The sequence below is a fragment of the Diorhabda carinulata genome, chromosome 11, assembly GCF_026250575.1.
Source record: "Diorhabda carinulata isolate Delta chromosome 11, icDioCari1.1, whole genome shotgun sequence".
Classification (NCBI taxonomy): domain Eukaryota; kingdom Metazoa; phylum Arthropoda; class Insecta; order Coleoptera; family Chrysomelidae; genus Diorhabda; species Diorhabda carinulata.
The window spans coordinates 7,671,856-7,697,246 of NC_079470.1; the positions used below are offsets into that span (position 1 = coordinate 7,671,856).

General features: G+C 31.1%; 2 protein-coding genes across 5 annotated transcripts in view; both read right to left on the reverse strand.

Annotated features, from left to right (window-relative positions):
- LOC130899420 (dual oxidase maturation factor 1-like) overlaps positions 1–11,057 on the reverse strand; it is an 87,185-nt gene extending 76,128 nt beyond the window's left edge. The window contains exon 1 of the mRNA XM_057809346.1: positions 10,265–11,057. The gene's annotated coding sequence lies outside the window, so the exon portion shown is untranslated. The remainder of the gene's footprint in view (positions 1–10,264) is intronic.
- An 8,432-nt stretch (positions 11,058–19,489) lies between these two features.
- Positions 19,490–25,391, reverse strand: part of LOC130899340 (protein furry) — a 38,186-nt gene continuing 32,284 nt past the window's right edge. For all 4 annotated transcript variants that reach the window (XM_057809219.1, XM_057809223.1, XM_057809222.1 and 1 more), the window contains exons 36-41: positions 23,742–23,920; positions 23,489–23,684; positions 23,022–23,294; positions 21,546–21,734; positions 19,857–20,151; positions 19,490–19,799 (exon numbers count right to left, since the gene is read on the reverse strand). In XM_057809219.1, coding sequence (XP_057665202.1) covers positions 19,660–19,799; positions 19,857–20,151; positions 21,546–21,734; positions 23,022–23,294; positions 23,489–23,684; positions 23,742–23,920 — 1,272 coding nt within the window. In that variant the 3' untranslated portion in view covers positions 19,490–19,659. The remainder of the gene's footprint in view (positions 19,800–19,856; positions 20,152–21,545; positions 21,735–23,021; positions 23,295–23,488; positions 23,685–23,741; positions 23,921–25,391) is intronic.

Here is a 25,391-nt window from a genome sequence, read left to right on the forward strand (position 1 = left end):
GTCATCAGTACACATATCAAAATTTGCAAATCATTCGTACACTTGAGTTTTTCCCATAGCATCAGCTTTGTAAGTTGTTTTCAACATTAAGACTTTTCTATTTTTTCCACATAAGAAACAAAATTTCGAAGCTACAGGTTAGTATCATAAAAAAACCAGGAACAAAGTTGTAATTCTATTTCGGTTATTGAGTCCCGTTGTACATATGCCTGTACTTATTCAACTGCTTTTTGTTTGAAATTTAATAGATTATTGATGTTTACCCCATTATTTCTCTCTGATAATCTTTTAAGTTCTGTACCAATTTGGGTAATCAAAAGTTGAAAATTACAAAATGATTTCAGATATGTTCCTCATTTATAACCCACCCACATCAATTTAGAAAGCAGGATAAAAATGTCTGGCCAAATGCACATAATTGAAAACAATTCTAATCAACTTTATCTGATTTAATATAACGTTGATTAATAATAGAAACTGAAGTTCATGCACCAACTATTTGAATTAATATATTTGTTAAAAATCACTAAGTGGTCATTATCTTTTCAAATCCTGAATCCTTGAGATAACAATTCAAACGTTAACCAATTCGTGCAAGTATAAAATGAAATGTTCTTTTTGTTTCCAAATTTCGTCATTTTAGTAAATTCTTGTGCAATTTGATATCTGATTAAATGTTTTCGTGACTTTTTAATGTTGAATTTAATATTTTTTTTGTATTGTCGCATAGAAAAATTCATTTTTCATGCTCTACAACAGAGTGTTACACAATGAAGTCAATTGAATTTACTCTTTAACACGTTTTGCCTTATGTATTTTAAGTATCTATCTGTGTCATGAAATCTTCGAGTTCAATGTTCCCTTACTATACAAGATGAATTTAAAATTTGGCATTTTTATTACGATATATTTCATAAATTTGTAACTTTATCCTCCCCAGGTGCATCAGATAGCACGTAACAGAATATTTACCTTTACTTTTTTGGTTTGATTAACTATGACAGCTGGTTTTCACCATATTTTTATAGGCTCAATTTCGAGTCGTGTTTGTTTGTTCGATTCAAAATTTGACATTATAATTTGAAGCATTCGCTTATAAGCTTATTTTTATAGGCTTATTTTCTAGTCATGTTTGTTTCTGGTACTCTGTATATTTTGAGATACTACGAAATTAAAGGAGGTAAAACTGGCAACATTGCTTGTTCAACTACCACCTTCCTTTAGTACTAAACTCTAACGCTTTATTTCACTATAATTTCAAGGTGTTCAAGTGAAGTCTTGAATGGTTGTATCGCGTTTTGGTAGTATAGCGAATTTGAAAGAGGACGGATATCACTTGGAGATGAAACACGTGCTGGTAGAGCCTGTTCTACACTTAGAGTGAAACGTACGATCGAATAAGATTACATAAATCTATCAAGCGATTGAAGCAACTTTGATGTTGGATCCGAAATAGTACATTCAATTTCACATAATCATCTTCATATGAAAAACATTGTCAATTGTGTGTGCCACGGCAGAGCGAGTAATAAACGCGCGGGCAACGTTAGAAATGTTACCCTATTCTTTTTAAAATAGTAACAGGTGATAAAACTTACTATTTTACGATATTCATTCGTGAGAGTTCAACTGTGTGTTATCACAATTGTCTTTCGTAGTACCGAATTAGTAAAAGCAATTTATTTACCACCATATATGCAATGCTGTCATTACTCACATCATTGAAGGTTAAAGAGTGTAATATTACACACATCTACTTACCGCCCTCATTTCTCGCCTACACTTCCCGCCATGTAATATTATGATCGTTAAAATTTTTCTTATCTATTCTAGATGAATATTTTTTATATTTAGAAATATGACACATTTACAAATATTATAATCCCTATTTTAATGGCAACAATAAAAACCACTAATGAACTAAAATACAACAAACTACTTATTGCCTACATTCTGTCGTTTTAGGAAGGCCCATGTTTCGAAATATCAGTTTTTTCTTCAATTTGTAGCACCGTTCGAATTATTCTGTACATTGCCCACAAAGTGGTCGGCTTCTTTTGTCTGGTTTGTTCTCCGAAATATGCTAAGAGTACACTTTCGGAACTGGTATTCTTCACCTTGTTTTATTCGCCCCATTTCCTATATAATTGCGTGGTGCTGCTGCGTTATCAGCCTGTCGTGTTCTGTAGGGGTAGAATCCCTCAATTCTTCATCGGAGAACATTTTTCTCAATTTATTATTTATTATATAACTTAATATCCATCCTACTTTTTCTAACATTTATTTATATTGGTGACAGTTGTTCACCACATAGTAACAGTAACAATGTAGGTACCTTCTTGATTATACAGCGAAAATGCCTGGTAGTTTTTTGTTAAATGTAATATTTTAGGTATGTTCAGAAGGAAACAAAGATTTATTAAATTTGATCGAAATATGATGGCTCTAAATAAAATAGTATACAAACCTTGGTAAGAAGTTTCATTCTTGTCTTGAGATCATAGCTATATCTAATCTCTCGACAGTAATGAAATTTTTCCCATCTCGGTGTGTAACATACTATCTGTTGTTTAATTATTTTGGCTCAGCAATCATTCCTGTTTTTTGACCAACTTCAAATTTTGAAAGAAATTACTTTGTTCAAAAAAAATCCAGTTTTGATTCTGATACGTTCTCTATCTACTACGCCTACCAAAGATAAGACATAGAGTAAATGTGAGTAAATTTTTGGTGACACTATTCTTTATATTCACAGGTAAGTTTTTATATCTTTTTAGCTTTGCTTACAAAATTTAAACAACGAAAAGGATGTTTTTATTGTTTCTTCTATCTTCTATGATATAGTATTGTCACATGCTTTTTTAAATTTACTTGATGTTTTACATTTGTTAGGTGTTGTAGATAGAGGACGTTTTAGAATTGAGATTTTATTATACTATTCGAATGGATTGGGAGGTCAACAATAAATTAGTTAAAAAACTTGGACGTATTAATAAAACAGAAGTAACTACAATAATTAAACACCGGATTATAGGTAATATTTGAAAAAAAAACGCGACAAGAATTTTAGATTTCACCCCTGAAATTGTATATTTAAAAACTTTATTCACAAATATTGAATGAATTACACGGCACTTATAACAAATTAAGAACTGGAAAATAATATTTACTTCCCGTACAAAATTCAGTAAATATCTAAAAAACCGTCAGTCCACGTGGACTCTCATCTCCACTGTTTACCAATGAAAACATCGAATCGTAAACATAAATGCAGTTCTATTGGCCGAGGCTGTATGTACACAATTTCTTCGAAATATTCCTAGCAGAAATGGCGTCGCTGGGCGAAATTTAATTAATATATTTCTTTACATAAATAGAAATATGGCGTTCTTTAGACCATGGGCATGCAAAAGGTACGAGATTATCCAGAATAAAATTATACGAGTTTACAAACATTGTTTCAAGTTTTTTCAGCATGTGGTTTTAAATACAACAACTAAATAAACGGATGGCAATAACCGAATCGTCAAGGATCGTTCGATGGCAACAAGATTATTTGCATCAGATAAATAACTACCGAAGTTCTAATAGACACAATTTATCTAGATGAAACATGGTTTGACAGTCACGATTGGGTTTACAATAGTGAAAATTGCTGTTTGAATGGGCAGGAAAACGCATTATAATAGTACACTCTGGAAGCAAAGACGGCTCCGTGACTAATACTTTATTAATATCTGCTCAAAAAATTAAAAACTGTGCAGCTGATTATCAGTCTCCAGAACTGAGTAAAGAGGTTGAAGAATTGGTAAAGAAAGTTCGAGCAGCAGACCTTTGGAAAAACTGTGTTGAACATGTGTCAAAGAAGAAGATGAGTATGTGGTATCATCTAGATGTAACTCAGACATGTTATAAATTTTTACGTGAAAATAATGCAATAGTCATCGAATACCTACTCTATCTACCTATTTAGCCCTTTGTAATTTCTTGTTATTCTTTAACCTGACAATTACCTGGTCGATGTTTCAAGATGGAGGGTAAGAGAGATCAAATTTTTTAGAACATTCCAAAATATGACTGGCTTCAATTTTTTAAGATGTCAAAGCTTTGGTTACAAAAGTGCATTGATGTAAGTGAACATAAATACAAGCACATTCTTTAAAAGACTTAAAAAGACAAAATATATAGTTGCTTCATAATAAATTTCATATATGCAACCGTATTGGAGCAGTGCGAATAACTGAAGGTTTCTTTAAATTCAAATGAAATTATGGAAACAATAAAGAAATACGAAAAGTGAAGCTTCAACTAACAAAGTAGCAGCATATAATTTTGTTCATTCGTTACATTGAAATGAAAGACATAACCAAATTAAGAGATGACGGTTTGAATTGATTGAATACACAATCGGTCACTGTGTTTTCACTTTATGATAAGGGTAGCAGGTTCTGATATTTTTCTCTAAATATTCATTCCATATCCATTAAATTGTGAAATTTCTATCTTCTACGAGGGTTGTCTGAAAAGTTTCCGATTAAAGATATTTTTTCCACAATCATTTTTATTATAATTAAAATAGTCTCCTTTCCTTTGAAATAATAGTTGCAGTGTTTCTCCTTAAAATAGACATTTACTTATGAAATAGCGTCATTGCATGAGGAAAATCTTTCTCGCAACTTCTAAGCTAAGAAACAGGAAAATGTCACTAAAGGACAGATCTAGTAATTACGGTGGGTGGTCAACTAATTAGAAGGGCGATTCGTGACTTTAAGCCAAGGAATCACTAAGGAAGTGTGAGAGCGTGCGTTGTCCTCGTGGAGAAGCACTCTCCACACTTTCTCTTCGAATGCATTCGCTTTTTTGCAAGTTCTTTGCGTCGTCCAGCAATGATGCAAAATAATTTCCTGTTGTTTTTTTACGTTTTAAAAGATAATCTCATAGCTATCCTAAGAAACGGCCGCAATCACCTTTTCTGCCTTTCCTTGCTTTTTTGACGAAGATTTCCACTTTTCACTGTTTTGATTATTTTTTTCGTTTCAGAAGTATACTCATAGATCCAGGTTTCATCTAGAGTTGTGAATCGACCCAAAAAATCCGACTCAATCTACTTCATCAAGAAGACCTGCTGAGAAATGTACATTAGAATGCCGATAGCTTCTTCTGTCTTACTGACCCCAATCCGATGGATGTCTACTGCCATTTAGTCAAACTGATACAGTCAAGTTTGAATTTAGCTACCCAGTTTTCGGTCGTAAATGTCCCCGTACACATTGATTAATTCCACTTTCATTTGCGTAGATGTATAGTCTACCAAAAATAAATATTGACTAACTTCTATACTATTGTTGAACAAAAATGAAGCATCCAAAATGACTGGAATTTTAAAAGAACATCTCTCAACGCAGACGCAAATACATTTCCCAACTTATAGAGATAAGTTCCGACATCTTCAGGTTGAAGGTGGAAAGTTTTCAAGCAGCCCTCGTTGCAAATTTGAACGATTTTTTTTTAAATTGACATTGCTATTGATCGATATTTTTAAACCTCAAACAAATTTTATTTGTCCAATTATTAAGATACGACATTTACAAAATTGATTTATTTGTAGTGAAATATACACCCTAACAAAATAGCCATATACCTGCCTTTGTTTAATCAGGTAATTTTCTTGTTCCGATTTATTTCTTAGCCCTCAAAAAACTGAATATGGAAGTATCTAAATTGTGCTCTCTCGTTTACACAGTTTTTAATTCGAATTCGAACATTTGTAATTCTGTTCATGAAATAGCAAAAAGTACATAGAATAATTTCCAAACGTTTAAATACGAATTTAAATTTATTTTTCTCTGTAAATAAATGTTTATTAGCTTGAAAATTACGTGCGTTCACCTCTAGAATATTATCACTATAATAGCATTTTGTTTAATTGCGGATAAAAGTCTCTTTTACCCCGAATAATTGAGAAAATGTCTATAAACACAAAAAATATCGTTATGGACTTGGATGCGTAGTTAGCTGATGGGTAATCTGTCTGACCCATGATGAAAGTTTCTCAAAAGCCCTGATGAGCGCAGTACATGCAGCATCGACAACATCAAGTTTATGAATCAATCGTTTTATAAATGTAAATTGTAACCAAAAGACAAGTCAAATCCTATTTCTACAAAATTTGTATCGGACGTCGATCTATACAAAAAGAATTTTTAAAAACAGTATAATTAACATAGATTTTCACTTTACTACGAGAATTCAAAAAAAGGATAGTGATTATTAAAAATTTATATAGAATCTTGGGAGTGCAGGTAATTGCCGTTGAGTAAAAATATTTGCTTAAGGCGAAAAAGATCGATTTCACAATTACAATTAAACACTGAACAAGAAGACTCTATAAAAAACCATCTGAGTTTGTACGAGACGATTAGAAATCACTATTCAAGGACATCGTTGATAAACTTATATTTAACATTAAACATTTGGGTTCAGCTCCATTTCATTTCAAACTAATTGATCCTAAATGTCACTAGAATGATCAGATACAAGGTGTAAATTACTTCACATACATCCAGAAGTGTGTCAAAAATAAGTTTCCAAGTATAATTTTGATTTTTTTCTTATAGAAAAAATTTATTTTATAGAGAACACTGGACAACTTAGACCACTATTACACATATTGCATCAAACATTGAACATACTGTAGGTAAATATTGTTTCTAGGGAAGGAATACAATCGAATTTTTGCTACAAATGAATGGCGTTTCAAAAAAGAGATAAACCCCTTTCTAGAATAGATAGAAAAGTGAAAAAACGCATACAAATTATATAATTTATTTTTATATCTGACTCTCATACTCGTAGAAGTTACATGGTACGAATAACAGAACATTCCCTAAGAAGAAATGCCAACTTAGGTATTATTCAATGGAAACAACATGGCGGATTTTCGATGCCAGTGCCCTCGATGGTACGTGGCAGAACTAATCTATTTTCGAGGTTTGTTCACAAAACAGAATATCTACTGTATTCTATGTTATTCATTTCCAGCCGGTTCTTATTTCGCAATATATTGAATTCACGATAAAATACATCTTAGAACTGCGACACGTTTATTTACAAATTGTAACAAAGTCTTTGCCAGCTATATTATGAGCGGTTTCTTATTGGGAACGTGGCAATGAAACACCAAATTGGACTAACTACTAACTTTAATATATTTTCCGAGCTTTAGAATACTTCTGTAATAATAAATAAAGATTTTCGGGGGTTTTTAATTGTATTGACGTTGATAGAAATATTGATTAAATATTAATTAATAGTAACAAGAATCAATATTCCAATTGATCAATATTTCTATTATTATTAATTCGAATATTGAATTTTTAATTTGAAAAATTTTTACAAGAATTAATACAATTCAAAACCACCGAAAATCTTAATTAATTATTTCCCACACGATAAGTACATAAGTATTCGAAAGCTCGGAAAATATATTAAAGTTACTCCACTTTGGTGTTTTATAGCCACGTTCCCAATAAGAAACATACGATACGAACATATCAATCCCTAGTATAGCTGTATTTACAGCATAAGAATGTTCTTGGTTTATTATACAGTCATGAGCTTTGGTATAACTGTGATCTTCATAAATGGAAGTAAACAATGAAGGTAGGAATAGATGGGATAGCTTTATACTTCAAATGTTTTCTATTAAAATTTGTAAAATCACAGAAAATGATTTGGTCACAAGCGATAATTTGATGTTGAGCCTTGAATGTTACAAAATTCTTTCCTTTAGAAAACACATTAGGAAAGCGTTTGAAAAAATTAAAAAAAAAAATATTTATGTATCTTGACAACTGACAGTAATAACACATTTTTATTACACCAGCGGCACGATTGGTAAGTAGCAGAACTAAATTTGTGTTGCCAAAATTTACATACAAGTTGACCTAATTGGGTATGTTCGAACTAAACAGTATATAACATAACTTTTTTATGGTTTAATTTTTCAATCAAAATTTCAAGTGAACCTAAACATCATTCAATTTTACACAAAAAAGATACTCCTGGTAAAACTCGATACTGTGTACGGTTTTCGAAATATTTCAATTTGGAACATGAAATAAAATTCAATTAAAATATTTGTTTCTAAAAATTGCATTAATCTTGATATCGATTAAATATGAGGAAAGCACCTTTATTTGTGGGAAAAAATTATAATATGATAGAACAATTACATGCGTGAATTCTGTGTCTTGGATATGGAGAATAAAATAGAATTTGAGTGGTCAGATGTGCAAATTGATGATTTTATTCACTAAAGGTGAAAATAATTGTGGTATAGTATTACCTGAAAGGTATATGAAAGTTCGATGGTATATGTAAAGAAACATATTTTTCTAATAAAACTAGCTCTACCCTTCTTAATAAAATATGTCTGAGATAAGAACATCAATTAATACGAGACTTAAACAGAAATATAGTGTATCTGGAAGAAGCTTCTTCTGAATCATTATTATAGATAACGCATCTTATCATTCTTGAATATTAAAAAAATCCTAATCGCCGTTTTAAAACAAGATGAGATATTAATATTCATGAAAATTCAGAACATACATTTTCGTGAAAAGATTTCATCAAATTAATGAAAGTTGTATTTTCAAAAACGAGTGAATTATTGTCAGCATTTGCAAGACTCGTGAACATCACTTTTTAATTTTTTCTTTTTTCTTGTTCTTCCCTCCATAATAATTCTAACGCCTGCTCCTTCTTCTATATCTTTCTTCATCCTGGCTCTAGTTTGTCACTCCTCCTCTTTTGTGGTAGACCTCTACTCTATTCTAATTGGAGATTCACTTCTATTTTTAAACAGTCTATCATTTGTCATTCGACTTATGTTTTGTTTTCATTGTTTCTTACGCTGTGAAACGCATTTATTAATGTTATGTACGTCACAGGATCGTCTGATATTTTTGCTTTTTTCTCGGTCTCGTGATGTTTTTCCAGAGGTCTGCATGAGACATTTCATTCCTTTAGTGTCTAAGAGTTGTTCCGTTTTAGATGTTTCTTGCCTTGTTTCTAATATCCGCGACCTTATTTGCTCAGGCTACTTATCCTCTTACCGCGTCCTCATCGTCTTCTAACTTGGTTATGTCAATTCCAAGGTACCTGAATATCATGTTCTGTTGTACTATTTGACTTTCTAGTTCCAATTTACATCTAATGGCGGGCTCTTCTGATGTTATAACTATTTTTTTCTCAATATTATACAAGCGGTTTGGAGTACAATAAAAACAAACTACGCAAATGTAATCGTTTACCTACTTCAAGTGGGATATTGATTGAAAACATACATCAAGTTCTATGGGAATTTGACAATAATTTGAGGAAAAATTTTGTTAAAAAATTAATATCATATTATCTTTTATCTATTATCTATCTATTAGCTTTTCGTTTATTAAAACGCCAATAACAATTGGCATTGGTGAGTTTTTCTTTTTATAATTTTATAGAGATTCATATAATTGTAAAAAATGAATTATACAAACGAAACTGATGCGCAATATGATGTTTAATAAAAGCCTCCGAGCTAGATTTGAAGCAATGGAGTGATAATTTATAATTTCTCTATTTATTAGATATAATGCGTCAATTGAAATGTTAATGCGAATAATTTAAATTATACTTATCTAATGAATGTTGTTGATGGCGACATTTAAATTAAAATTCGAACCAGTTATCATATAAGAACTCTAAATCTTTACATATCTTTTAGACCAAAAGGGACCAAAGTATTAGATATCTTTCTCTTCAAAATGCATATATACCCAGCCGAGAGTGAAAGAGAGAGATTAGTTGGCCTGTTTATTAGGTGGTATAGGGGAATTTGCATGTGGGATATGGTATATTTTTGGAACGGCCCTGATATAGATAAAATTTTCCTCTTAAGGATGTTTAATACCCAGATGAACAGCCTTGACATGAAGTAATTGGGAAAGGTCATTTAAATGAGTCAGGCAGAAGATTAAACGAACGATTAGAAATATGTTAAGTTAAATAAATTATTTACTTATTATCGACAAATTAATTAGCAAATTTTTTAATTCATCCACGTATTGTCATCAAGAGTGAATGAACATATAAAATTTCAAGGCGAAATATCAACTTGAAGTTAGTGTAATAATGATTACAAAATTTGTAGCATACAAACAAAAGGAGTTGAATAAAGTGTGGTAAAAAAATGATAATTGTTTTAAAGCACACTTACTTTGTTTACTTTTAATCCATTGAAGAAATATCCTTAGTACACCAACTTTCTTTAAACGAAATTATTTACATATTCGCTTTCTTCAACCAACAATGGCCCACTTAATATTGCCGAAACAAAATCCATACACTTATATATAAAGTTTATTTTATCGAAAGCAAAAGTACTTCACTAATATCGATTAAAATATTTACGATGAACCTGGTATAAACGAGGAACTCAAAACGTGGAAAAAGGAATTTTTAAAAAATGATAATAACGATTTGACCTTGTAGTTCAAGATCACTTTTCCGAGAATAGAATGGAATACTAATTGCCGGACGTGCCCACCATCACGATATCGATCACTCACTTACCGGACCTTGTAAGACACATCAAGTACTACCCGTAGGTATTATTAACCCGCACGTAGACTATCCGGCAATTCCAAAAAAAAAACGTAATAATCCGTGCAAGACACTTATAGGTACCGCTAGCTACTACTGTGTCGCGTATAGATTTTGCGACGATGATAAGTAGTACTCATAAAAAACCAGTAAACGACTCTCATTTAGAAATGTTTGGGTAACATAGTAGCTCGATATGTTTGACACTTCTCCAAATAAATAGAGAGTGAAAGCAACCTATGCTATCGGTTGCAGGTGAAATTGTTGATTGACGAAGCAGGAATCAAGAGGGTACTGAATACGATTCAACTGCTCGGCGAAAGTCGAGACGAAATTTCAGTATATCGTTGCTGCTATTCTCTCTGTTGAAGACACTTATTGAGATAAGCAAGTTACTTTCAAGAATCAGATCAAAATTAAAGCGTGACAGGTGATGCTTGAAAAATTATTTATGCATTTATTTATAGAGCATGAGCGTCACAAAAGGAAATTGCCATGTTAATTGAATTTAAAAATAAAATATGTACGTACTCATAAATTAGTCAAAGATACACCAATTTCTTTTACAATAAGTTATTTTCAATTTTTGTTTCTTTACACACTAAATTAATTATCTGTTTGATGTATATACGTATAAAAAATGAAATTATTAGAAATCACGAAAACTTATAATAACGTATATAATATAACATCATTTTATAATAATTATTATCACGTAGGTACGAGGATATATTGAAAAATTCTTAGTCTACTATAGAACCAAACAAAATTTCAAAGTCAAAATATTTTATTACTCAACATATTCTCCTCTTAATTGTAATACATTTATTACAGCGAACTTGCAACGTCTCTAGACTTTAAAAAAAATGTTTCTTCTTACTCTGCAAACCAGATATCTGCATTAGTATTTTCGACAATTTAGGTGTTTTAGGTAAGTTAGTTCATTTTCTCCGGCGGAGAGTGTAGAGTGTTAGATTAAAAACATTAACATTAAAACATTTTTTATGGACACAACTACTTCAATTGATTGAGAAATCAGATTCCGGTTATTCCCTTCTCTTAACATCTTTATCACGAGATGTTAAGAAGTTGCCGATATGCGACTCCAATCTCCTCTTGCCCGTCGTGTGCAAGTAGAAGACAACAACCAACTTTACCATGTTGCCTTCATGTCGCTTCAAAGTATTTCGCCATTCTTTTAACATGCCAGTCGTATCTTCCTGAACTATTCTAAGTACGAATACCTCGGCGTATCTCAGGTATATTGCCCTTTTTTCCAAAGCAAGAACTTCCACCGGAATAATTACCATAATCACCATAATGGCGGCGAATCTCAAGACCGCTCTTCTCTACACCTGTACATATCTTTTTTGATACTTCTGTATCGGCCCATACTTACGTACCATACAAAAGTATCGACTGGACTGTGTTCATCAACAATCGCCTCGCCGCCGGTCCACCGACATTTACCATCAACTTAGTGCGGCCAGACTTTTTGCGGCTTTGTCCACCGCAAAGCGAATCTGCTCCCAGAAGTTCAGCTTACTAGAAAATGTTTTGGAAATAACAAGAATAGCTTCATTTAAATGGCTATCACTTTTTTCTCACTATTCGAAATGTCGAAATTTTACGGATAGTCTTCTGGAAAGCTGGTACTTCATAAACGTCTTATGGATTTGAAATGGCAGCGCCATCTGTGTGTCAGTCACACGACTTATTGAGTGATGTAATATGTTTCCTGCTTCTATGACGTATTTTCTAATAGTAAGATGATTATCCATTGAAAAATTGTAGAAGGAGGAGGAGACCTGAGGAAAAAAAAATTCGAACGAATTAAAAATATTAGAAATTCATTCTTCCTCTTACGTATTCATAAATGAATATCTATCAAGACATACAACTTGAGGAATATTTTCTAATTCGACGGGCAAAGTTATTTTTATATGGACGCCCGCGCCATGGACTAAATTCTAATTTATAGATTCAAAAGAATATTTAATTCAGAATGTTTTAAGACCTTGATAATGATTTATATCACTTAATATTTTAATTTCGTATCTCCAAAATTAATCGTACGCTCATGTTAAGGTGTGATCTCCAGGAAGTACTTTATTAAGATAAAGAGATCACTTTAGTGTAGGCGAGTGTACAACAAGCAGGTTTTATAAGGAAGCTGTATAGGTAGTACAATGAACCAATAGAATTTAAGTATATAAATACCATGTATTAGAGAAAATATTAAATTATACCGAAAGATCCAAGGTTAAAACACCTCTAAAAGAATATATTACTGGGTATAGTGAAATACATTATAATTTAAATAGGCATTTGCGACACAGTGTATGTCAAAGATAAAATTAATTGCAGAGTATGTACCTATATAAAATAATGAAGGATATTCTTCAAATATTTTTATTTTATCTTCATTTTATCTTCCTAATGAAGATATTTCAAAAGTGGATATAAGCAAGTTAAATTTCGAAAATTAAATTCAGCACTTGATGTATGAAATTTGATACGCACATGATCTACATAAAATTACGATAAAAAAAGTCATTTAAATAACGGATTAGTACAATTTATAAAACGAGGTTTATTCATAATTTATAGCCGTGAATGAAGGTAATCGGCAACGAATTATAAACATTTGTTTAAAAAAAAGATTTAGAATGTATTAAATGAAGGTTTAGAATTAACATACCGGAAGAAATGGCAAGTGAACAAGGTTTTTAAACAGGATAGATTAGAGAATAGGTTTATAATCATTGGCATTTGTTTTGACGATGGGGAACAAGAAAAAGTCATTAGTTGATAAATCACGTGAAAAAGACATTGATTCGATGATTTCCTCCTTCAAATATTCATTTGTTTGACATGCTGAACGTGAGCTGGTATTGTCGTAATAGAGACTGATGATGATTTCAAAATCGATTGTATTGCAGTCAGCGATATGCTAATAGACGCCTTTAGCTCTCCGTAAGTCATATGCCGATCTTTTGATCATACTACACTAAAATATTTTTTTTAATTGTAATTAAAATATTTGTTTCTTTTCTTTATAATTTTGATGGAATTAATAATTTGAAATCATTACATTCCCCCCTAATTATACTTATACTAATAGATCAAACTATTTTTTTAATATCAAATTAAATTGTAAAAAATGTAAGCTTAGTATAAACTCTTATTTCTAATAATTTATTTCCTCTTTTATCATAAAATTATATAAAAATTGTATTTTTTTTTTTTTATAAAATACTAATTGGGATTTTAATTTCAATTTCTGCTTTCTGCTTACTAATGATATGATCTATGGATTGGTTTGGAAATTAGTATATTTAGAATTATTTCCCATATAAAATATAATATTTTTCCTGCAGAAGTACTACTAAAATATTTTATGACTCAAACTTTATTATTATAAATTCAGCACTATTAACTAAGACGACTATAGATCTGCTTAACGAATGATAAATCAGCTTGAGATTCTTGAAGCTTCTTTTCAACATCATTAAATCGATCTAAAATGACATTCCAAACAAAGATTCGAATTGCTGTTTCTAAATGCTGCAACTTTCTCTCATGTTCTCAATGAATAGAGTCAGAGAACTAGAGATCTGCACAACGCATGATACAACAACTTGAGATTCTTGAAGCTTCTTACTAGCATCATTAAATCGATCTAAAATGACATTCCAAACAAAGATTCGAATTGCTGTTTCTAAATGCAGCAACTTTCGCCTCAATTCCGTACCTTCAGATCGTATAATCCGTTTCTCATCTCTGCTTTCAGCAATAAATTCCAGTGCATTAATTATCGCAGACTATTCTTTTTCTAACACGTCAAAGGCATCATCTCGACCAAACCAACGAGTTTGAGAAACACTCTCAACTTTTAAATTTGTACTCTATACCAAGATTTCCCAAACGATGGATGGATATAATTATAGAAACTTCTTTACAAAAATTAATCTGATTGGTTCTAATTTTTCCATCTCTGAAATTTTGGCATTTCCAAAACTTTGCCGCCCCTCAAATCACGCCGTCTTAGACATGGTCCTTGCGGGCTTAGTCGTGAATCCATCACTGATTCCTCCCGCTTCAGATATCCGAATAATGCGTTTGTACCTGAAAACTAAAATCGTTGAATGGAGACGTGGAACTGGGTCTCCTATGAGAACTAATGCAAGAGAAAGACGTAAAAATGGTCAATTCATTTTCACGTCCACGATACGACGGAGACTTGCTGGAACCAATTTACGATCTAGACCATTACAGTGTTACTTGTTAGATATAGCCGCTCATCACGGGGCACAAGAGCACAAAACTTTTAAGTTCATTCAGTGTTCTCTATTTGAACAAAACCAAATTTGGTTTAGTCAGTGATAGTCGGCGACCCTGAGTTTGGCCAGAGCGACCATACCTATCTTATGCCAAGAAGTCGTTCCATACCAAGAAGGAACTGGAGATAAATATGTTTGAGTTATTATTATTTACTCTCTCCAAAATGAAATTTGATTGTCATGGATAACAATGCTATGCCCACCACAAGAATAGAACAGAGATTCAGAATAATTAAATACTATCCTGACAACAAATTTGCCTGACATGAATCCTTTTGAGAACATGTAGGAGGCACTGGGACGAGCAGTCTCAAACAGAATTAATCCTCAACTCACCCTTCAGAAACTTGCATTCGCTGCCCAAGAAGAATGGAACAACATCCTCATGGACACCTTTATTATTTCCATGCACAATTCTTTTTTCCTATTGAGTTAAAATTTAATTTGCATTAAAAACATAACCAAATTAATTGTATTTTCTACTACAACATAAGGGGGTCATAAATTTTTGGAAATGTATGTATAATTTTTCAAACTTTTTAATACATTTTATAAATAATTTCAGTTTTTATAATTTTTAAATGCAAAATCTCATTATTCTAATCAGTACTTTCTCTTGAAAAAAGCAGAAGACGATACTAATTTATATCTATAGGTGGGTATATTTGATAAAATCAAAATTAAATTAAAAAGGAATGGATTGAATAATCAAGAAAAAATGCAAACGATAGCATCACATTACGAAAGGAGAATCTCAGGTTACAACAATAGCAAAGCGTTTCAAATTTAATCGTGATTTTAAGGGTCTAATTGGATTCAAGAAACTAACTTTTTCTGGTAGTTTTTTATAAAATTTTTGAAATTGGAATGAAACTCTTAATATGTATATAAGGTGTAGCGCGAACAGTTTTGATTAAAAGTAATGGCTCAAATCTAAAATTACAAATCTGTAGGTTTCTGCATGACGCTACTCGCTTCTGAGTGTTTTATGTGTTAATGCAAAGATCCAAACAAAATAGAGTAAAGAGATATAGAGGCTGATATAGAGATGTTCTTTTCCTTTCTATCAGCAGAGAAGTTCTACTCATCAAACTCATTTATTATAAGCAGAAGGAATTGTTAAAATTCAAGTCCAATCTCTTGGTTGACAACTTCTAATAATAATAATGTTTGGTTATGTAACCCACTGAACTAATGACACATCAATACGTATATACGGAACCGATTACACCTATTTATATAACATTTTCCAAGATGCTTTATATCACTTACTTTATATTGAATTTTACTACTATTAAACTTTACTTTCAGTTCCCTATCTCGCTGTAGTACATCCTTTAAAGCTCTATCATGTGATTCCTGACTATCTCCATAAATGAGCAGGTCATCAAAATAAACTAGGCTACCTTGTATATCTCCAAAATTATCTTTATTTAGTTTCTGAAAAAATTCTGGTGAGCAGTTGAGACTTGCTTCAATTCTCATTCAATTCAACCTGGTAAAAACCCTCTTTAAAATATAAAACTGTAAAACAACTTTGACCTTGAAGCTTTGACCGTATATATAATAATGTACATTTTTGCCAAATTTACCTAGACCCGTAAATACATCTTGATTTTCTTTAATAGAATATTCTTTGTTTAAACTCAAAACCGAATCAACTTCAGATATCAAATTTAGATTAATGCAACTTGGAAGACCTAAAATAGGTGCCAAACTTCCTTCAACTACAATAAAATGATATTAAGCTTGTTTTTTTTTAAATAAACAATCTGTATCTATAGAACCTAGGGGTGAAATTTTAAACCCTCCATTAGCTTCAGGTACTACTTTATATTTTTGTAGCTATTCAGTGCACTCCTTACCGTTTTTAATCTCATCTACAGTAATACTTGATACAAACAGCTCTTTTCTGAAATATCATTATCTTGACTACCATCCCCATGCTTCTCTTGTAGTTTTTTAACTGTTTTACTTTGGTTTCGACACACTTGACTAAATTGTCCATACTTTAAACAACGAGTACATTTTTCCCATATGCCGGGCATTGGCGAGGTCCATGATTGTAACCATAGCTTCTACATTCAATTTTCTGCTTTGTAACTTACACTTTGCTTGTTATTATCCTTTTATTTCTGATACTTGCCCTTAAAACTTTGTTGTTGTGGTTTAACAGCATCCACTTTTGTTTCACTTGTACCTTGCATACCTTTTTTACTTGAACAGATGCTTTTTAGTTTGCTCGACATAGTTCTGTTGCCTTCTTTAAATCTAAGGTATCTAAATGTAACAGTGTATCTTGTGAAGCTTTATTGTTAATACCAAATACAATTCTGTCTCTTATCATTGAATCACAACTCCGTATTAGTTTCTTATAAAATGATCCAAATATTCACCATCTTCCTATTTTCTCTTAAAAAATAAAAATCTCTCGTAAAGTACATTCTTTTTTGGGGTAAAATAAGTTTCTAGTTCTTCCATTACATTTTAATACACTTTTCTCGTTGTGTCCGTTAACTTCAATGTATTATACACCTCAATTCCTTCTTCTCCAATTAAATTTGATAAAATAGCAATCTTAATTTTATCATTAACTCTCATTCGCAATTATATAAATATCTAGGTATTGTTTAAATCTTTTAAAATTTTCCGTAAGGTTTCCCTCAAATGACATGGGAAGTCTCAAAATATTGTACAAAGCTTTTTATTATCTATATTTAGTTTCCACACGACTGGGCCATGTCATGTCATAGTGAAATAAATATTAAATTTTCTGATACTAACTTGTATTTATTATAAGCAGGAGGAATTTACAAACTTCAAGTCCAATCTCTTTATTGATAACTTCTAGTATTTTTGAAACTGTTCCGTTCACTGTTTTACATACATATATGTATGTATTCTATTTGGACAGTTTCTATAAGTAGAAGCTGTTCCGACTAAGTAAGACAGAATGGTAACGATTTCTCTATCATCCGAACTTCCAGTTCGGTTCTGCGCATTCTCAAGCATGCGCAGTATAGGTAAAGTGTCTCGAACGAGAAAGAAAATGAATATTGTCGGCACCGTAACGTAGGGACGTTTTTTCCCATACCAACTGTCCATATAGGAGTATTACCATATATGCAGTACTCCTATATGGACAGTTCTTATGGGAAAACACGTCTCTATGTTACGGTGACGGCAGTATTCATTTTCTCTCTAGTTCAAGACACTTTATTTATACTACGCATGCTTCATGCGCGCAAAAGATGCGCAGAACTAACTGAAGCGCCCGGAGAAGATAGAGAACGATACACTATTTGTTTCACTTATAGTGAAACTTTCCATAAAGGAGTATTACATGATTATTACATATATGGTTACATAATTAAGCATTATTATTATTAGAAGTTGTCAACAAAGAGATTGGACTTATGGTAAATTCCTCCTGCTTATAATAAATACAAGTTAGTATAAGAAAATTTAATATTTATTTCACTATAACATGACAATTCCTACTATTTATTCACTTGATAGTCAATTCAATAAATTGGCTAACCTAACCTGATATAATCAGAATACAATTAAGAGACTTTCCTTTAAAAGATCTTTTTTCGCCCAAGGGAGGCTAGAGGTTCATCGTCAGAAACATTCCATTGGGAATTACTGTCTCTTAAAGTGATAACAAAGTTTTTCGTATTATTTTCTATTTTTTCTTCTTCCCTCAGTAGGAGGGAAAGCTGTAAAGAAATGTTCACATAACTCTCTTGCATTATTTTTATTGAATGTGATATTTTTTGGTGCTAGATACGACTTTAGCTGGCACAACTGGATTAAAATTAGGGTGATACAGAGGTTATCTTAATGCATAACGTTTTTATATAACTTTTTATTATAGCAGGCGGTTTATTTACATTTCCTCCTTCAAACTAATTCCTAGGAAGGTCTTGTTATTCATTTGTTTCGTTTTTTTGTTTTTTTAGTTTCTAGAACTTTTTAGAATTCCTTTTGGGATATATAAGGAGTTTGTGTAGCGCAGTTTAATTGGTTAATAATAAATAATCATAGTGAACAGACTGAAACAGAAAGTAATCGAAGAATTTAAATAGTTAGTGTTGTGAATAGTGTTTGAATAAATTGAGAATGTAAGAGACAGTGTTTATTAATTTACCCCACGAATAGAAATTATATAAATAAATAAGAAAAACATTACAGTATATATCGTGGTTTGTGTATTTATACATACATACATACATACATACATACATATATATATATATATATATATATATATATATATATATATATATATATATATATATATATATATAAATCAAAATCAACAATCTAAATAAAACAAACAATAATACGTTTTAATGTATATTAGATTCTTACTATCATCTAAATATAGTGGAATTAAAAAAAGGTATAAACTTAAATAATCATAAATAACACATTTTTTATTGAATTTTTGGTATGAATTTGCCATCTCAAAAAAATTACATCAACTACTATTGTCAAAGTTTTATCGATTTATTCCCAAACAGAAATTACAAAATATGTTTGACTTCTAGATACACAGTATTTGGTAATACTTTTCATGTTACACTGTTATAAATTCAAATAATGATGGCACAGACTTTTTTACTTAACCTAAACATCAATTGTTACGTTTATTTTTACTTTATTTGCTAATTGTATCAGTTGATTTACCAGGCTGTTCCTTAAGAGTTCCTTCAAGATCAGAAACAGCTGCTGATACTTGGAACAGTCTACCGAATACATCTGACATGTCAGAATCTTGATTACTTATTACAAAATATTCTAAAAACAATTGATAAGACAATATTTTTATAAATTCAATTTTATTTAAAAACTCACCAGGTTTGTCATGTACCAACTTTCTACAATAGATATTTAAAATGGAGATCACGTCATTTTCCTTTTCACACAATTCATAAAACTCTTTGACAAACTCTTCTTTGTTGCATTTAAAATAGAGTATGACTGACGTCCATTTTTCATTTTCTATCAGTCTACATAGGTTCAACAACAAATTTTCAGAACTAACACAACCTACTATTACAGATGATATACCACCATCAGCATCAGTGTCTTCATAGGCACGGGTCAGGGCGTGTTTAATAGATAGTACATCAGGTGTTACATCTTTAAACTAAAAAAATAGCATGGAAATACAGTTTATTTATAGTAAAAAAATATTTTTGGTAATTACAAACTACACTAAAAAAGTGAGGTTATGTTTATGACGATCAGCGCGTAAAAAGTAGAAAGTTGGTTAACTTCGACGTCAAGAGCATGTACAAGCACGATCATTGAGTTTGAACTATCTTTGACATTTTTTAACATCTAGAGCGCGTCATGCTCGCATTTATTTTGTCTACCACTTAGCCTCTTGACTTCTATCACCAGGCTCTTATAGACACTCATAAAGCCGGTAGAACTCTGTACGGGTGCGTCACACGCTCTGCTCATACACTGATCCATATATTCTGCGTAAGATCTCTCGCTCACACGTGTTGAACAGCCGTTGCTCTAAATTCTGGGAGGTTTTGGGATACTGTCTAGTCTAGCAGCTCTTAACAAAAATAATGGGCACGGATTTTCGAAATTTTGAGACATGAAACTCAAAAAAAATTTGAATTTCATGTCCATGAAAGGGCTGGAGCAAAAATGTACAGCAGAAAATTCTCTACATATTGGTTTTCAAGCATTTTTTCCTAACCTCAAAATTTTCACCGTAAAATGGGTTCATGTACTCAAAAACATTTTGAATTACGGATAACTCGAAAATTATGAGTACATTCTGTACAAAAAAAACTTCAAAATTTCCATTATAAAATGGGTTTGAACGCTCAAAAATATTTTGGTTCGCGAATAACTCGAAAACTACGTAGAATTCGAAATAAAGTGCCGGAGCCAAAGCTGTAGAGCACAAAATGAGTACTCACATTTGTGAAAGAGAAATAGTGTCTACGACGAAAAAATGACTTGAGACCTTTTTTGTAGAAAAGTTTGTGCTCTACAATTTTTGTTCTGGTAGTTTTTCGAAGTTCTCTTAGTTTTTGAGTTATTTGTGTTTCAAAATTTTTTGGAGTTTCAAGTCCCAAAATTTCTAAAGCCCGTGCCCGTAATTTTGCTAAGAGCTAAACTTATTCAATATCCCAAAACCTTCCAGAATCTAGAAAATCAGAAGCGCCCAATTTAATTTCGAGTGTAATTCTATTTTACCTGTACTATCTTGATTGCAATTATTAGAAATTGAAATGATCCAGAAATGGTAATTTATTTAAACTAATATTTTAAACAGTAATTTATCAAATGATGTTTACAATAAACTAGAATTGTTCAAATTAAATCCATAGGAAGCTATTATATTTTGTTATTGGCTTATAAGTACAAAAATTTAACAAAATTTGAATTATAATTAGCTCAAAATAGTAATAAATTATAAAAAGTGTTTTTTCACAACTTTTTATCGACACAATTCTGATTTTAAAACGCAATATTATCTTCCCGACGTCGTTTTAAATAACTTAATATACTTACGTCTGCTGACTTCAAAATATTGTGTAAAGTTGAAATCATTTTATTTCCAGCTTCTACTAACAGTAAAAGCTGAAAATATAATTTATAGAGAGCTTTTCCCAAATCTAATAAATATTGTTCATGATGAAAGTCGGATTGCTGACCGCTCAGTCTTTCTAATTTCAGTGTCGTCTTAACAGAATCGCAGTACTAAAACATAAATTAGATCAAATTAATAACTCACATAAATAAAAAATATTTTTTGTTGAAAATATTTGTTAATCCACACCCGCGCATAGGAATTAAATTTCTTCTAGATAATTGCGGCGTTACAATTGGTTATTTTAAAAGATAACTATTTCATTGTCATATAACTCTGGTAATAAATAGATGAAATAAATAAATATATGTTCTTGATTTTAGGTATACTTAAAAAAATAATAAAAGCGATGCTTTTTTACAGAAAATATGTTAAAAGTTTCCAACTTAACCACCACCACCACCATAACAAAACCAATTATTGGGACAACCTAAAGAGGCTGAGAAAGGCAAATACTCTTCTGGGAAACTATAACCACAGAAGATCTGCTGAATATATGAACCTGAGTAAGAAAAATCTACGAATACTAACAGGAGTCCTATCGAGGCACTGTCGTCAACAAACACCTGACGCTAGACTTAGCAGCGTGCAGATTTTGTTGCACAGAGGACGAAGCCTCTATCCACATTCTCTCAAAGCGTGAAACACTAAGGAACACCAGAGAACTTTATCTGGGAGCGCTTAAAATAGAAGACGCAGATATCTGGTAATAACAGCCATCCCACTTTCTAGATTTTTTGAAAGGAGCCTTTTTATGAGCCCGTGAAACTAATGGCAACTGTCAAAGAAGTGTACATTCATTTTATAATGGTCTGAGGTTTTAATTTAGAATTGGTGGACTTAAGTCTCAAGATTTTGCTCATTTGAATAAAGATGGTATGATCTCAAGAAAATCTCACTAATTGTAAGGGATTTTTTTCAAGAAAAACATTTCATGATGCAATATAATTTCATGGGAGAGCTTAATGTTGAATTTGCAGTTTATTTAGTTAATTCACATATCATATACCATATTACTAGGTTGAGACCCACAAGAATTGTTTCATAAAAAAGGAAATTTCATCTAAAAGCTGACTTATACTTGTTGAAACAGGTCAAACAAGGGATTTCCTTTTTCTTTTTAATAAAAAAAATTTTGTGGTATAGATTGAGTTTCTGTATTATTTTAAGTTGAAGTTAACCAATTCAGAAATGGGGAATATATTAGAAAAACTTATTCTTAGGTGTTCAGAACATAATCAAAGCTTAGAAATAATCCATCATCTTTTAAAAATATTCAATTTTACTGTTTAATAATCGTAAATATTATTGCCAAGAGAAACATTTGTACAAGAATGTGTTTATTTTCTGTATTATTGACGGACAATCCTAATCATTATTAAAACTAGTAAACTCACCATACTGGCTTGTTCTCTTTTATCACAGAACGTTTCGAGATGTTCTTGTACCTCCAACATCCCATATTTTAAAGTTTCTATAAATCTAGAATTACTTATAGCAGATGTATTAAACCATATTAAGTTCGTAACCATTACTCGATATGAGACAATATCTACCATAGACATTAATCTCGAGCTAATCAATTTGATAGTAGGAAGACCGCTAACAGCCGATTGTGACATATACGAGCAAGATTCTTTCGTTATTTCAATCGAAGATGAACAAATATCCTAAAATAAAAAATTGTATTGGTTAAAGAAACCAACATTAAATAGAAAACAATCCTAATAAAAACATTAGATGGACTTTCTCTACCCAAAAACAATTAAATGAGCTTCACTTTGTGTATGTAATATTCTTGTACAAGCATGGCTACGTCTTTGGTTATTTATTTTGAAATAGAATGAAACAATTTAATACATACTGTAAGCAACTTCTGGAACTGATGAAAAAATTGTAAAGCATTGGCAGGTGTTTGTAGCATATTTAACTGAATATAAGAAGTCCAGTTGTCCAAAATATCACTTTTCGAAATAATCGGTCTCAAATTCATTAAAGATGACAAATTCGGTGATGCGTTGCAAGGAGTTACCTCTCCCAAATCTCCAGTACTCGAACCACTAAAACATATAAAAGTTAAGTTTGGAATAATTTAAATAGTAATTAGATATACAAACCTTGTATCTGATCTTGCACTGGACTGAACCTGAGAGTTATTCTCTCTCAAAGCTAGAGAAGAAGGAGGGAATATAGCGCCATTCTCGATACTATTATCAAATTCTGGAGCGATTGCTATTTCATCTAAAGGTGACTCAGAGCCAACTTCTTCGTCTGATGATTCCTCTGTCAATAAACGCTAAAAATAATTTTATGAAAAAAAATATGATAAATTAACCTGAAGGAATTTTATAGAAACAAACATATATTATTAAGCTACAGGAGAAGGATTATTACACATTTAAATGTTTTATATTTCTACCAGAAATCTAAAATAATTGATTTATTGACCTATAAGCAGCATTTTTCAAATCTTTAAAAAAATGATATATTTTTGCCATATTATCTGGTCCAATTTATGCTGACAATGAATAAAAATAAAGCAGAGGATAGAGTATAATAAATATCAAGTTCAATAATGAACTAGTTGAACAAATAAAGTAGATTCTAGTTAGGAGTTATAATAATCAAATGTTAAAATCTTGGAAAATGATATAAAGAAGTCAAAACAAATTTTTTTATAGGAAGCAAAAATTATATATTTATAATATTGACAATTTTCATTATTAGAGCTGTCACAATATCCTAGTAAGGTTAAAGTATATAAGTTTCATTTAGACAATAATGTTTTTTGTTTCATAAATTATAGTACAAGCAATTTATATGAATGTAGAATTGAAAACAGAAGATACACAACACATTAAACGATATACACGAAGCTTTTGGATTCAACTGATAGCACAAAATTGGAACTTTGACACAAATAAAACAGAAAGACAATGGAATTTATGATGCACTAGTTGATTTAGAGAAAATATTGAATAATGGGAAATAGAAAAGTTTCTATTAATCATAGATGAGATATATGAACAAGTGAAAAAAGAGAAAAGATAACACATATAGGATACAACAAACTGTGACCAATTTACACAAACGAACTAATGTATGTGGTCGACCTAGAAATATTTATTAACACAAAGGAAAAGCTACAAGACAGAATAGAAAAGTGGAGTGATGAAAGGAAACAATACGGTCGGGAGATAAACAAACAAAAGATAAAAATAATGAAAATATTAAACATACTAGAAGAGATGAACGTGCAAGTATAACAACAGAAGAAGAAGAAAAGTGTTAACAAGCTAAAGTATCCAAGGACAATTGTAAAACCATATAGAAGAATTAACGGCTACACAGAGTATTTGTCAAAAAAAAGGGGGTATCAAAACTAACAAAATTGAGAATTTACGAGACAGTATTAAATGAACAATATTTGAAATGGTTTTAACACATAGTGAGAATGAAGTGGTGCATAAGACTTGAGATGATATGGAAAATAAAAAAAAAGAATAGACCCAGAAGAAAATGGAATACGGAAATATCAGACAACAGAAAAGATGAATGAACTAGGAATAGGATAAACAAGAAGCGAAGGATAGAACCAAATGGAGAAGAAAGATTACATCAACACCTAAAGTAGGAGAGGTAGCGAATAAATTACAGCATTTTTTGAAAAAAGTAATTAGTAACTTGAATACTTTCAAAAAGAAGTAAATGTTGTAACTTTACCTTACTACCTACTCCCATATTATTCTGTACTGCTTTCGAATTAT